At 32.0% G+C, this 15150-nt stretch overlaps 1 protein-coding gene across 1 annotated transcript in view; it reads left to right on the top strand.

The window, feature by feature from the left end:
- Positions 1-15150, top strand: part of ROCK1 (Rho associated coiled-coil containing protein kinase 1) — a 161810-nt gene that overhangs the window by 87828 nt on the left and 58832 nt on the right. Inside the window, exons 10-13 of the mRNA XM_044666645.1 lie at positions 3446-3605; positions 9758-9824; positions 12124-12212; positions 13391-13439. Of these exons, the coding sequence (XP_044522580.1) occupies positions 3446-3605; positions 9758-9824; positions 12124-12212; positions 13391-13439 (365 nt within the window). The remainder of the gene's footprint in view (positions 1-3445; positions 3606-9757; positions 9825-12123; positions 12213-13390; positions 13440-15150) is intronic.

The following is a 15150-nucleotide window of genomic DNA, read 5'->3' on the forward strand; positions in this document are numbered from 1 at the left end:
TTTTTGTTATAAAGATTTTTTCCCAATTTGTTGTTTCCCTTCTGATTTTGACTACATTGTTTTTGTTTGTACAGAAGCTTTTTAGCTTAATATAATCAAAACCATTTAATTTACATTTTGTAATTTTCTCTATCTCTTGCTTGGTTTTAAAATCTTTCCTTTCCCAGAGATCTGACAGGTAAACTATTTTGTGTTCACTTAACTTATTTATAGTCTCCCTCTTTATATTCAGGTCATTCACCCATTCTCAATTTATCTTGGTGTAGGGTGTGAGATGTTGATCTAAACCTAATCTCTCCCATATTGTTTTCCAAATTTCCCAGCAGTTTTTGTCAAATAGTGGATTTATGTCCCCAAAGTTGGGCTCTTGGGTTTATCATACACTGTCTTGCTGACGTCATTTACCCCAAGTCTAGTCCACTGATCCTCCTCTCTGTCTCTTAGCCAGTACCATATTGTTTTGATGACTGCTGCTTTATAGTATAGTTTAATATCTGGTACTGCTAGGCCCCCTTCCTTCACATTTTTTTTTCATTATTTCCCTTGATATTCTTGATCTTTTGTTATTCCAAATGAAATTTGTTATAGTTTTTCCTAATTCAGTAAAGAAGTTTTTTGGTAATTTGATAGGTATGGCACTAAATAGAAGCAAGGACAAGCAAGGCAGTTATGAAAGCAATTTTAAATATTATATACTTTTATAAAAAGTGGCATAAAATATACTTTTTAAAAAAGTGATATAAAAGTTCATAATTTTTTACATTTTCTATTTCTTTTCTTTTTTTAAGTTACTCTGTACATATGGTAATTTTAAGGGGTTTTTTGGTGTTAGTTCCAAACAGGGGCAGCAAGGTGACTCAGTCAATAGAGAGTCAGGCCTAGATATAGGAAGTTCTGGGTTCAAATGTGACCCCAGACACTTCCAAGCTGTGTGTGACCCAGGCCAAGTCAATTAACCCCAATTTCCCAGCCCTTAATGCTTTTCTACCTTGGAACCAATACTTTGTATTAATTCTAAGACAGAAGGCAAAGTTATTGGAAAAAAAAGTTAAGAATAAAAAATATTTTAAATGTTGATTCTATTATATAGATGTATTTATTTTTCACTTTTAAGTAACTTATGTCTCTAAAGCTTACATGAGTTAAAGAATGGCTAAAGTCCTAGAAAATTTTTTACCTTTGACAAAAGCAATTACAAATAAAGTCAATAACAACAACAAAACTTTTTTTAAAATGTGTGTAGGGGTGCAGTGGAGAGAGAGCCAGTCCCAGAGACAGGAGATCTTGGGTTAAAATATGCCCTCTTGCACTTCTATATTAACACTCCACCCCCCTCGCCCCCCACCTCCAATTGTCCAATCTTACTTCTCCTTATGCTTTGGAACCAATACACAATATTGATTCTAGGACAGAAGGTAAGGGCTTTTTTTTTTTTTTTTAAACCAATACCCAGGTAAGAGTTTAGATTTTTTAAAGAATGTATTATATGGGAAAGAATATTGGGAAATCATAACGTGTTTGCTAATTGAATAAATTTTATCAAAAAGTAAGTTTCGTGTCCAGTTTGTTATACTTTAAGGAAATGTAACAAATAAAATACCACATTTAAATATAGTCAACTTTTTGAGTACAGGATGGTAGTCCAGATCTGGCCAGGCTTTTAGAGTGGTTCAGGGTCAAAACTGAAATGAAATGACATGTTAGTACTCCAATTTGACAGCACAAGGAAGTTTACGTTTTCTTAACTATAGTTAAATTTAGTCCTTGTAGAGCAGTGGTTCCCAAACTTTTTTGGCCTCCTGCCCCCTTTCCAGAAAAAATATTACTTAGTGCCCCTGGAAATTAATTTTTTTAAAATTTTAATAGCAATTAATAGGAAAGATAAATGCACCTGTGGCCATCACTGCTTCCCTGGATCGCTGCAGCCCCCACCAGGGGGCGGTGGCACCCACTTTGGGAATCAGTGTTGTAGAGGAATGACTTTGGGAACAGGGAAAGGAAAGATACAGTTGATTGAGTTGAGGGCAGGTTCCTGGTATTAGTCATGATGCTGGTCTGCCTGTTCTAAGCCACAGAGAATGCTTTGTGGTTTTGTTTTACTTAGGTGACCAGGAAGCTATGATAATGGCTCAAGCTTTAATCCATTCATAAAGTTGGTCAATTGATTCTTGATTATAGTTTCCAGGACTTTTAAGGAAAAGAATAAGCCAACCCTATGGGGTTGGGGAAGTGACATATATATGACTACTAACACTAAGGAGATCCATTTATTTTTCTTAAAACCATTTTTTACTATGATTCTTAAGAACATCAAATATTCTATGTATTTTAAAACTACTGGGCTTCCCAAAACAGAAGTATCTTTCTGAATGTTTAAATTAAGCTTGAAGAACTACTTTATATAAATCATAATTAAAGAACAGTGAAATTCAGTAAAATAAAGATCATTTGAGCTGTACCAAGAAGAGTGCAGACTAATATCATAACTTCACAATTTCTCATGATCTTGTGTAATAAGAATGGATTAATTAAAATAAAAAATTAGGTAACAACAAGATTAACTCATAATGTAATGGTTAGATGGCATTTTGTTGAGCTAAGTGGTATAGCAGAAAGAGTTCTAGGCCAGAAGTCAAGGAGATTTATGTTTAAATGTGACCTCAGACAATAGCACACACCTCCCAAGGTTGTTGTGAGGATCAAATGAGGTAATAATCCTAAAGTATTTATATTTAGCCCAGTGCTTGGCAAATAGTATTTTGCTACGTAAATGTTAGCTGCTATTATTAGCTCTCAGATATAAGATATAAGAAATGGAAGTTATTAATAAATGATTATTGTTGAAACAGGCTGATCCTGAATGCTGTTTTCAATCTAGTTCAGAAAATTCTGGGCAGTAATGGTAATTTTGAAGATAAAATCTAGTTATAATGACTATGGGTACAATGAATTTTTTACCAAAAAAAAAGAAAGAAAAGAAAAGAAAAAAAAGAAAAACTATTTCCATGATCTAGTAGGTGGGTGATATATTGGCATTTTATTGGTTACATTTAATCCTTCATCCATATAATAAAAATTGCTATGCCCTGCTACGTAGTTGTATTCTATAACTTTATTATGTCAACTGTGATACTGAAGGTGTTATAGAGAGAAGTACTTTTTTGGAGGTTTTTTTGTGGACTAATTACAAGGAACTGGATTCAGACTTATTTCATCTCTATAATTTTTGGTAATGTATTCATCGCTAAATGATAATGATTTTATAAGAAAGCATAAGATGGCAAAATAATTTTTTATGCTTGCAAGTTAAATTTTTACCATGAGACTTGTCCAACCTCAAGTTACTTTAAAAAAAAAGTGAAACTCTCAGTAGTTTGATTGTTTCTTTTGTGATGTACATTTATTTTACTTATTAGCCAAATAACCAATTTTCTTTTATTTTTAGCTGTTGCACCTGTTGTACCTGATCTCAGTAGTGACATTGATACTAGTAATTTTGATGACTTAGAAGACGACAAGGGAGATGAAGAAACATTCCCTGTTCCAAAAGCTTTTGTTGGCAATCAACTACCTTTTGTAGGATTTACATATTATAGCAATCGTAGGTAAGTATTCAAAAGTGTTTTTATTAGTAGTAGTGGGTATAGCAAAATCATTCGATAAGATAAATTTTAAATTTAATAATACTTCAGATCATGGAAGCTGATTTAGTAACATTAAATCTACCTGTCATTTCAAGAAAAACTACAGGATTTTCTATTTAATTTCCTTCATAGTACTCCATGGTTAGTGGAATTTTCATTGTTTTTGTAGAAATTCTTTTATGAGTTGCATAGTATATATAGTTTCCCTCAAATTTAGGTATTACATATACACATTATAGCTAAAATCCAAGATATAGGGTTAATTTTACCATCTAAAGAGTTTGATTAAAAATAAAATATTAAAGGGGCAGCTGGGTCGCTCGGATTCAGAGTCAGGCCTAGAGATGGGAGGTCCTAGGTTCAAATCTGACCTCTGACACGTCCCAGCTGTGTGACCCTGGGCAAGTCACTTAACTCCCATTGCCTAGCCCTTAGCATTCTTCTGCCTTGCAACCAACACATGATATTGATTCCAAGATGGAAAGTAAGGGTTTTAAAAAATAATATTAGAATAACAGAAATCTGAAGTTCTGCTCTGATTAAATTAGTATCATCAAAGAATCATTGTTATTAGCACTTTGAGCTATAGCTTTAATTCTAAAGGAGCAAACCTTTATTCTAATAGAAGATGTCATTGACTTGATTAATTTTTCTAATGCTAGGATTAGCCTACTAATGTTGAGCAAACCTAAGCTTTAGTTCATTAAATATTTTCTATTTCTGTCTCAAATGACTTATCTTTGCCTTAAAGTAAAAGTGTTCTCTCTTACTGTAGAGAAAGTAAGGACTGAGATGCTTCTCTGCAAATTATCAAGGAGGATCAGGTACTCTTAAAAATATAGAGCAGTAAGGTAGCTCAGTGGATCGAGAGCCAGGCCTAGAGATGGGAGGTCCTGATTCAAATCTGGCCTCAGACACTTCTTAGCTGTGTGACCCCCAAGCAAGTCACTTAACTCTCATTGCCTAGCCCTTAGTGCTCATCTGGGTTGCAACCAATTCATAGTGTTGATTTTAAAACAGAAGGTGAGGGTTTAAAAAAGAAATATAGAGATAAAATAAAAGAAGTATAAAACTACTTTGGTGTAAGTATAAGAAGAAAAGATTATAAACATCCAGATAAAAATACTGGTCTGTATGAAAATAGAAAGGAAACAAAAAAAACACTGAACATTTGAAGCTAAGTAACAAACATGAGACTCTTAACTGAAGAGGGGATATAGTATAGTTAGACCTTCTGTTTTCATGTTAGCCTGAGATCTCTAAAGTACAGTCTCAGAGATCTATGCACCTTATATACTATTTAGAGTTTTTATCAATTATAAAATTGGTCAAAAGAGTAGATAATATACATATTTATTGATGACAGATTTAGAACACATAAGTAAATATGTTGGATGACAGATTATGTTACATGCATACACATACATGTCTATATAAAATAGATATTTTTATTTTGGCAGTCTAGAATTTTGGATCAGTTTTAATAAAATGAGATCAAATACACTTGGACTTCATATTATGAGCATCACAATTATAAGATGAGAGATGCATGGATGCAGAGAATTTCCTAACAGATATATTGAAGTTTTAGTGGATTGCAAATTCATTATGCCACTAGTATGATATGGCCACAAAAAAAGCTAATTCGGTCATGAGTTGCATGAACATAGTGTCTAGAACATAGGAAGTTATAGTCCTGCTGAATTCTTCCCAAAGAGCTTTAAGTATTTCTAAAGGTACTATTTCATGTTGCATGCCACATTTTAGGAAGGGCAGCTGCAGTCTAAAGAGGGTCAAGAAGACAGCTATGATGATATTGTAGGGCCTCAAGTTCATGCCATATGAGGATTTTGTGAAGGAAGTTGGAATGTTTGGAACGTGGTTTTAGATGTAGCAAAGATTTGGTAACTGTCTTCCAGTACTGATTAATTGATAAGACTCTTTTTGTCTTTGCTCTGAAAGATGGTCAAGTAGCCAAAGGAGTTCTGCCTCTCTTTCTGGTGTCTTGAAATCAAGAGGCAGCTAGGTGCTCATATATATATAATATATATATATATATATATATATATATATATATATATATATATAGAGAGAGAGAGAGAGAGAGAGAGGCTTTAGAAAATAAATTTAAGTTTCATAAGGAAAAACATCTAATGATTTAGAGCTCTCCAAAGTAGAATAGACTACCTTAGTAGGAATTGCATTCCTTTTTCCTTGGATAGGTATTTATAAGCAAAGACTAATAATCTCTTTTCAGGCATATTTTAGGAAGGATTCTTATTCTGCTATAGGTTGAAATAGATGCTTTTTGAGGTCCCTTTCCAAAAAGATTCTTTTTTTTTAATTGAATTTTATTTTATTTTCATTTCCCGAATTCTCCACTTCTCCCACACCCACTAAGAAGACAAGAAAAACAAAACTTGTTACTAATCTGTTTAGTCAANTATATATAGAGAGAGAGAGAGAGAGAGAGAGAGAGGCTTTAGAAAATAAATTTAAGTTTCATAAGGAAAAACATCTAATGATTTAGAGCTCTCCAAAGTAGAATAGACTACCTTAGTAGGAATTGCATTCCTTTTTCCTTGGATAGGTATTTATAAGCAAAGACTAATAATCTCTTTTCAGGCATATTTTAGGAAGGATTCTTATTCTGCTATAGGTTGAAATAGATGCTTTTTGAGGTCCCTTTCCAAAAAGATTCTTTTTTTTTAATTGAATTTTATTTTATTTTCATTTCCCGAATTCTCCACTTCTCCCACACCCACTAAGAAGACAAGAAAAACAAAACTTGTTACTAATCTGTTTAGTCAAAGCAAAACAAAAATTTCCATTAGCCATGATAGAAAGGAAAAAACATGTTTCAGTCTGTATTCTAGAGTCTATCAATTCTGAATCTTGATGCATATAGCATTTTCCATCATGAATCCTCTGGAATTTTGGTTGGTCATTGTGTGGATTAGATTTCTAAAGTCTTTCCAAGTTGTTTATCTTATCTAATCAATAATAGAGCAAAAGTAGGTGAAATCACAGCAAAATCAGAGGAAATAATAAAAATCATAACACATTATGCAGTTATAGACTAACAAAATTGAGAACACAAAAGAAATAGAGGAATACCTTTCAAAATATAAAATACTCAAACTATCAGAATGATAGAGATCTTATATAACCCAGTTTCAGAAAAGGAAATAGATCTACCTGTAAAAGGAACTGCCAGAAACAAACTCTTCCTGGGCCTAAGAGATTGACAGGAGAATTCTGTCAAACTTTAAAAAACTGTCAATTATCTATATCACAAATTTTTCATAAAAATTGAGAAAAAATACTTATGATTTGTTTATCTTTGCAATGTTCTAATTGGCATTCTTTGTGATTGTATCACAAACATGACTATTTTTGGTATTGTATTTTTAACTTTTTTCTGTATTCACTTGATTAAATGCTCATTAAATATTCATCTTCATTACACTGTGAAAGTTTTTGATATTAGCAAAAACAATTTGATAGACAATTCATGTTAATCTCTGTTTACATATAATTTCACTTAATCTATTTTGGCAGCATATTATAGAAATAGGAGGAGTGCTGGAGTGCTAGGTTTTCTATATACCAAATTATGTGACCTAGGGCAAATCACTTAACCCATCTGAACTTCAGTTTCTTTTATCAACAAAACGACCTTTGTTTTTTTCAGTCTTGTTCAAACCTTTAACTCTATACTAACCATGTGGTTTTCATGCCAAAAATACTGGAGTGGTTTGCTATTTCTTTCTCCAGTGGATCAAGGCAAACAGGTTAAATGACTTGCCCAAAATCACATAGTTATTAAGTATCTGTAAGGCCAGAATTGAATTCCAAGCCCAGCGCTCTATCTACTATGCCACCTTGCTGCCTTCCCACAAAATGACCTAGTTGGACTGAATAAAAAAGAACTTTTCCCACTCCGTGTTCATAATTGGCCTTTGGCATTATACTTGTAATATTAAGATGTGACAATATTCTAATGTGTACAAAAATTTCATGCTTTTGAATTTTATGTTAATATCTTATTAATTATGTGTGTTTAAGATTTAAATTTTATTGAAAGTTGAGGCCAATCATCCTAGGGTACTTGTGTCTGCCATTTGTACATGTTACAATAAGCTCTATACAATATTGCTTCAGTTTGAGTTTCATTTGAATATATATAGAGAAAGCAGCCTGACATTGTAGTTAGAGAACCAGTTTTGAAGCCTTGGATATGTGAATTCAAATCTTACTTTTAAAACATACTGGTTGTGTGATCCTCAGCAAATTTGTAACCTTTTCATGTTTAAAAGCAATTGTGTAGAAGCATAAGTTGTAGAGAAAGTCCCAAAGTGCATTGATAAAGGGACTTTCCTCATCTAGGATTTCCCTATAACAAGGAAACTACAAGTCCAGTCTCTCTTCCTGTTATATAAAAATATTTTTAGGAGGCAGCTGGGTGACTCAGTGGATTGAGAGCCAGGCCCAGGGATGGGAGTTCCTGGATTCATATGTGGCTTCAGACACTTTCTAGTTGTGACCCTGGGGAAGTCACTTGACCTGCTTTGCCTAGCCCTTACCACTCTTCTGCCTTGGAATCAATACCTGGTATTGATTCTAAGACAGAAGGTAAGGGTTTTTAAATATATATATATTTAAAATATGCATTTGATGATTAATAATGTTGCCTTATCTATTGTTGATTGTCATTTTGTTTCTGTTATATCAAGGAATGTAGCTGTTCATTAAGTTAAATCTGAAATTGATCAGACCTATTAGTACCATGAAGTTTATTTTTTAAACCTCCATTTCTTTGAAGTAAAATAGAAGATTATAAAAGCTAGATACATTGTAATCAGGTTGAAAAAAACTTTTATTACTGAATTGTGGCTGAACTATATATATAACACTTGGGTAGAAAGCTTAATTGTTTTTTTTTTTTTGTTGTTGTTTTTTTTTACTTCCCTTTATTCATCTCCCAACTATTTTATTCTCCTTCCCCAGAAAAATCCTCTAAATATACAAAAAAACACAGGGAGGAAAAAAGTAGCATTTTGGAAAAGGAGGAAGCTTAGTGCTTATTACTTTTTTGCATTTTTCATGCTGTATTTAAAACATTTTTTTGCTTGTTAATTCATTAGAGAGACTAAAGTAAAACTTTTATAAGATCTTAAAGTTAGAGGAGCCCATGCTTAGAGGATGGATACACACACACGGATCCTGCCTGAATGATCCCTCACAAATTCTATTTTAATATTTACTGTGCCTAGATCTCAAAAGCAGCACCATTCTCTTTATCTGTATCTTTATGAGCTTGAAGTGTGATACTCCAGTACACCAAAATTTGAGGAAGTTTAATCTCTACTTGGATACTTCAGTCACCCAGCAGTTTTTGTTTTATTTTTTCCAGAATATTTGATAGTCTCTCAGTTTTGAGGTTAATCTTCAAAGTTTCATACTCCTTTTGCCTCTGAAATTATAAAAATAAGTAATTTTAATTCAAAAATAAGAAAATTTTGATTCATTCTTAAGTGGTTAAATAGGAAGTAGTGGAAATTTGCATTATTTGATTTTCCTGAATGATAATAAATGGGATAGAGCATTGAATTAAGTGTGCCTGGGACTCTTAAATATAAATCCAAGCATATGAGACAGTCTTTGTCCTCAAGGAGCTTATATTCCAAAAGGCTTATAAAGGGGAGTTGGAATCCAGAAGTAGCACATGATGACATAGTGTGAAGATGGTTGAAAATTGGTGTGGAAGCCTCTTTCTGGACTAGATAAAAATCAAAAGCCCACCCATCAGAACTCGGAGTCAGAGAAAATATCCAAAGTTTGGTGTCTGAAAGAGGAAAATGAGAATGAAAGCAAACAGCATGGTGAAGATATATGGTCAGAAAGTGAGAAAATATTTCAATGCCTATGAGACTCATTTCAGGGACTCTGATAATACAAGATGTTGATGTCATGTTTTAATTTTCTTTACATTTGTTTTTATATTTAATGCCTTTTAGGATAGTATTAAACATGTAGTAGGTTCAATTCTTGATCATTGACATTAGCTTTTAAAACAATCTTAAAACCTTTCTTTCATCCTTCTCCCCTAGATATTTATCTGTATCTTCAGTAAATCCTAATGATAATAGAACTGCTGCCAATGTGGATAAAAGCTTGGTATGTATTTCCTTATAATGATTATTAGTTTTCTCCAGAGCTGGCATTTCATCTCTTGAATCTACTTTTACATAGTCCATTCCCCTATACCTGGAATTCATTCTCTCTTCACCTGTGTCTCTTGGAATCCTTAGCTTTCTTTCTTAAAGGTTCGTTTCATGTATCCCTTCCAGTCGTAAGCCATGAGGCATAGTGAATAGAACATTAGATTTTGAGTAATGGAGATCTGAATTCATATCTCTCCTCAGGCACTTAAGAGCATGCCTGAGTTATTAAGAGTGTGATCCTGAGCAAGTGCCTGCATTCTCTCAGCTTCAATTTCTTTATCTAGGAAATGAAAATTATATAATCACCTAGTTCCTAAGGGATGTTCCAATTATCATGGAGATTGTGTGTGTGTTCACATTCTCTCTCTCTCTCTCTCTCTCTCTCTCTCTCTCTCTCTCTCTCTCCCCGTCCCTCCCCTCCTTCCTATACCAATCTACCTCTCCTCTGGTTTCTTGTGTTTCTCTTTTTCAGAATTATCATTTGTTTACTTTCTAGTAAAATTTAAGTTCCTTCAAGGAAAAGATGATGATGCTACAATTTAATTCAAAAATATTTTTTTGAAAATTTAGTTTTTCATACTTGGAAGAATAATAAAAATTTCAAATATTAGGATTATTTTTACTCCAAGCTTAAGTACCAGATTTCCAAAGGGCCTAGCATTTTTCACTATAATCTTACCTAAAACCAGAAAAGTATATATTTAAAATATTTTGTTGATACTTGTTTCTATAATTCAGTCATTTCAAAATGTATCCCTTCTTCTCTCACCCAGTGAGCCCTCCTTTGTAGTAAAGAATAAAAAAGAGGGAAAAGTTCAAAATTCAAAAGTTCACCTGAAGCTATTATATGCAAAGTCATAGTTCTATCCCTCTGCAAAGGAGAGAAAAGCATTTTCTCAAATCTTTATAGGAGAGGATTTTATTTTATTCTTCCTGCCTATACATTTTTTCCTCATACTAATTGAAAAGGAGACTATGCCACTAGATAATAACACTTGATATGGGCATAGTATTACCTACTGAGAGAGATCTTGAGTTTCTTAGCTGTCACCACACTTGTTTCAGCTTGGACAGGATCTAGCTTAGGGGAAGAGAAGGAAAAAAATAGTGAGGATTGAAGAAAAGGCAGAGTTGCCTAATTTACTGCCTGAGCTTCCTGTCTACTCATTATTTGGCCCAGGAAGTAGTCTCTTTTTATATATAAGCACAAGCACGCACGCGTGCATGTGTTTGTGTCTGTGTGTGTCTGTGAGTTTTGTATAACTGACCTATTCTCTAATTGAACCTTTTCACATATTCCTTGAATACTATTCTATAGACCATCACTGATAATAACTTGTCAGTCAGGTGTTTCTTGAGACCTTTTATTCTCATTGAAAAAGATATAAATTTTTCTAGTTCGGAATTTCTAGTGTTTGGAAATCTGGTGAAGCCTACAAAAATTTTTTAGAATTTGTAGAATTTTTTCCATTTTGTACAACGAAATAAATAGGATTACAAGGGACATTGATTATATTGAGATAAAGTGATCAGAATCTTTTAGAAAATAAAGTTCACCAAAGGTTGCAAGGTTAACACTTTTATATGGTGCCTAGATTAAAAGCATATTGGCAGTGCTTTAAGATCATTAAGGGTTATATTTCTATACTAATATGTTCAAATCTGAAAGCATTATAAGCCAAGCGAAATACTTTGGAAATCATTACATGTGGTGACAATTGTCCATACATGTAATCTTTAGTTTTTTAACTACTTTTATAGTGTGATAATCTATGTGAATGAATATATGCTCATTTTCTTCTCTTTCAAATAGGAATTGGTTTCCAGTTTAAATTAACCTGGTCTCTTCATATGATAAATGTTATTTCATTACAAGTTACAAATAGACCTAACTATATTTATTTAAGTATCAGTTTTTTTAATAAAAACTCACTGAATTTTTAGGAGTCTTATCTGCTCATTACTTTTGGTATGCCTTTAATCCCAACCAAAACCTCTATAAATTTTTTTATAAAAGCAGACAAATTGGAAATTTTAGTGATTGAATTTCAGTTCTTTTCCTTACCTCAGTAACCCTTCAACAGAATTCCAAACAGTAAAGTTTTAAAAAGGAGAGAGCAAAGAAGAAGCAAAACAATCTACAGTAGAAGAATTAGTCTCTAAATAGTAGAAATTTGCCTTTATAAATTTGTTACATTAATTTTTGAATGTTTTGTTTTTTGTAAAAATGAATATTATGTCATTCTTTAAAGCAGGAAAGTTTGCAAAACACAATCTATAAGCTGGAAGAACAACTGCATAATGAAATACAATTAAAAGATGAAATGGAACAGAAATGCCGGTAAGACTAAATTTTTATAGGAGCTACTTATTTCAAAGCCTATACTCTATAAAAATAAGAATCATAGAAAGTATTTCTAATCAATTTAAAGTTATTAAATGAGTACTTAAAAGTTGCTACTGTAAATATGTACTCTTAAAGTATGTCTATGCAAGAAAAAGAAATGAATATTTGCTTAGGTTAGAATTAGTGATGTTGTCTTCTAAAGAAATATAATTTCTTTTCCTTAGTATGACTTTTAAAATGTTAGCACTATATTACAATAATGACCAATATGGAAGTATGTTTTGCATTATAATACATGCATGGCCCATATCAAATTGCTTGCCATCTCCAAGTTGGGGGAGGGAAGGAGATGGTTTGGATCTTATAATTTTGGAAAACATATTGAAAATTATTATTACATAAAATTGAGAAAATAACATATCTTTGAATCAAAAAATGTTAGCGCTAATCTACATGATATTTAGTAGAGTACTACAGTAGACAGTTCAGTATTAATTGGTTGACAGAAGGAGCAAATTCAGAGAAATAATTTTTTTAAATGGACAATGTATTTTTTAAAAAATCAAGAATATTGGTTCTAAGACAGAAGAGTGATAAGACCTAGGCAATTGGGGTTAAGTGATTTGACTAGTCACATAGCTAAGAAGTATCTTTGGCCAGATATGAACCCAGGACCTCCTGTCTCCAGGTCTGGCTCTATTCCCTGAGCCACCTACCTGCCCCTGGACAATATAATTGTAAGATTGGATTAAATACATTTTTCATGTAATTATACTATCGAAACACTTTGTTTCTTTATTGTGATCTTCAGTAGCATTGACTTGATTTCTTCTAATGGCTTAATTAAAGGAAAGCATGCATTACGTGGTAGAGGATTCATAGGTGACCTATAGTGTTTCGTGATTAAAATAACCACAAATTAAAATTATATCCTTGTCATTGCAGAACAGGATATTATTAAACAAATGAAATAGTGAGGTAATCCCTAAACCTTAATTTTGCTAGTGTTTATTTGAAGTTTACCATTATTTTTTCAAAACTTCCCTCACCTTCCACCAGTGATATGGTCAAAATACAAATAGCAAGGATGAGAGACAAGGAATATTGATAATCAGTTTTCAAATAATTCAAGAAGCAATTATATTTTCATTATTTTTTGTTTTGTTTTGTAGAACTTCAAACATAAAGCTAGACAAGATAATGAAAGAACTGGATGAAGAGGTAGGCCTTGGTTTTTGAATGTGAAAATTTGTTTTGGTATCATAGCAATATTTACCTTAAAGCCTATATATTGAAATACTGAATAGAAGAGTAATAGGTTATGGGAAGTGAAGGCTTTACCTTTTGACTAAAAGTCACTCTTCGAAATAGAGGGCTGGGTTTTAAATACTATACAGAGAGTCACAGGGTATGTTTGCAATCAGTAATTAACTCAAAGTTATGAAGTGACTATTTATTATCATTTTAGTTCCCTGAACACTGTGGATGTACAATTTCATTTCTTCTTAAAAAATTTTTTTTCAACTAAAATAATTTATTTTCTCTACTACCAACCTTCTAGAATAGAAAAACAAAAAACCAAACCTTGTGACTAAAAGTCAGGGAAAATAAATTCTTGCATTGGCCATGTCCAAAATTATATATTACATATAAAATATAATACTACATATTATAACTTTTGTTGGGAGGTGCATGCAACATTTTCTTCTCAGGTACTGTAGACTTGTTTGGTCATTTTGTTAATTACTGTTGTACAGTTTCATTTTTCAAATACTTTGAAATTTTAGCATATTATATATACTTTCAGTTGAATAATAAACAGCCACAGTTGAGAAAAAAATCAAAATTATAGATGAATGGGGCAAAAGAGAGAATTTAGAAGTGAAAATAAAATTGAATAATTACAAAATTTAAATCAAAGGTTTAAATCCAGAAAGGTGAATGTATGTGGAATGTTTTAAAAAACGAATTAAAAAAAATGATTGTTATGCTCAAAAGTATTAAACTTCTAATAGTTCATAAGAATTTAAAATAGAGCAGACAAATATAGTATGTTGGGAATAATTTTATTCTTTTTTGATGTTCATAAGAGAAAAAATTTAATAAACCGTGAAAAAATTAGGAAGAAGGGAGTAGAACTTAGTAATTCTCAGAGTTGAGGCATACAAAAATTGTATGTAAGAAGAAGGGAGAGGAGGTATTGCATGAACATCATTCCTTTTCTCTATCTTCCTGCTCAGTTTTGGAAGTGATTTGTTGAGATGCGGTTGATTTGTGGAGATTTATTTTGTGCCCTGAATCTTTGCAGACATTTTTTTTTCAATCCTTTAAAATTAACTCCTGGGTTATACGTAGATCTCTTTCCTCTTTGCCTGCATTTATTCCATCTTGTGGTTTTTACTATTCTCTTCATTGATGTGTTTGATTGTGTTTATAGTTTATCTGGTATTAGACCCTCCTTTCAATGGATCTAGCATGGTTATTAGTATAATCTTTTTGATGAATTGCTTAATCTCTTTGCTAATGTTTTATTTGAATTTTTGTGAATGCATAATTTGGAGAAGTTCTGTGATTTTCTATTTTGACTATCTGATTTGATTGTTGAAATTATTTATGTCTTGCTAGAAATTTAGTAGGATCTCATCTTTTTCTACTTTTGTAATTTTTTTATAGAATGTGATATTAGAATCAATTGAATATTGATAGTTTACCTCAAATCTTTCTAGTCCTTTTTTCTTTAATAGAGTTCATATAATGATTTGTTCAGTTTATTCTTTGAAATGGGCTATTCATCTATTTTTAACTTTTGTTTTAATTGAAAGATTTGGTAAAGATAGTGCCTAATAATTCATCTATTGCTTCAAAAGAAAATTATAGCTGACCTAATGACAGTGGTGTTTTATTTTTAACAATGATGAAGGCTGATATTATG

The sequence above is a fragment of the Gracilinanus agilis genome, chromosome 1 (genome assembly GCF_016433145.1).
Source record: "Gracilinanus agilis isolate LMUSP501 chromosome 1, AgileGrace, whole genome shotgun sequence".
Taxonomy (NCBI): Eukaryota; Metazoa; Chordata; class Mammalia; order Didelphimorphia; family Didelphidae; genus Gracilinanus; species Gracilinanus agilis.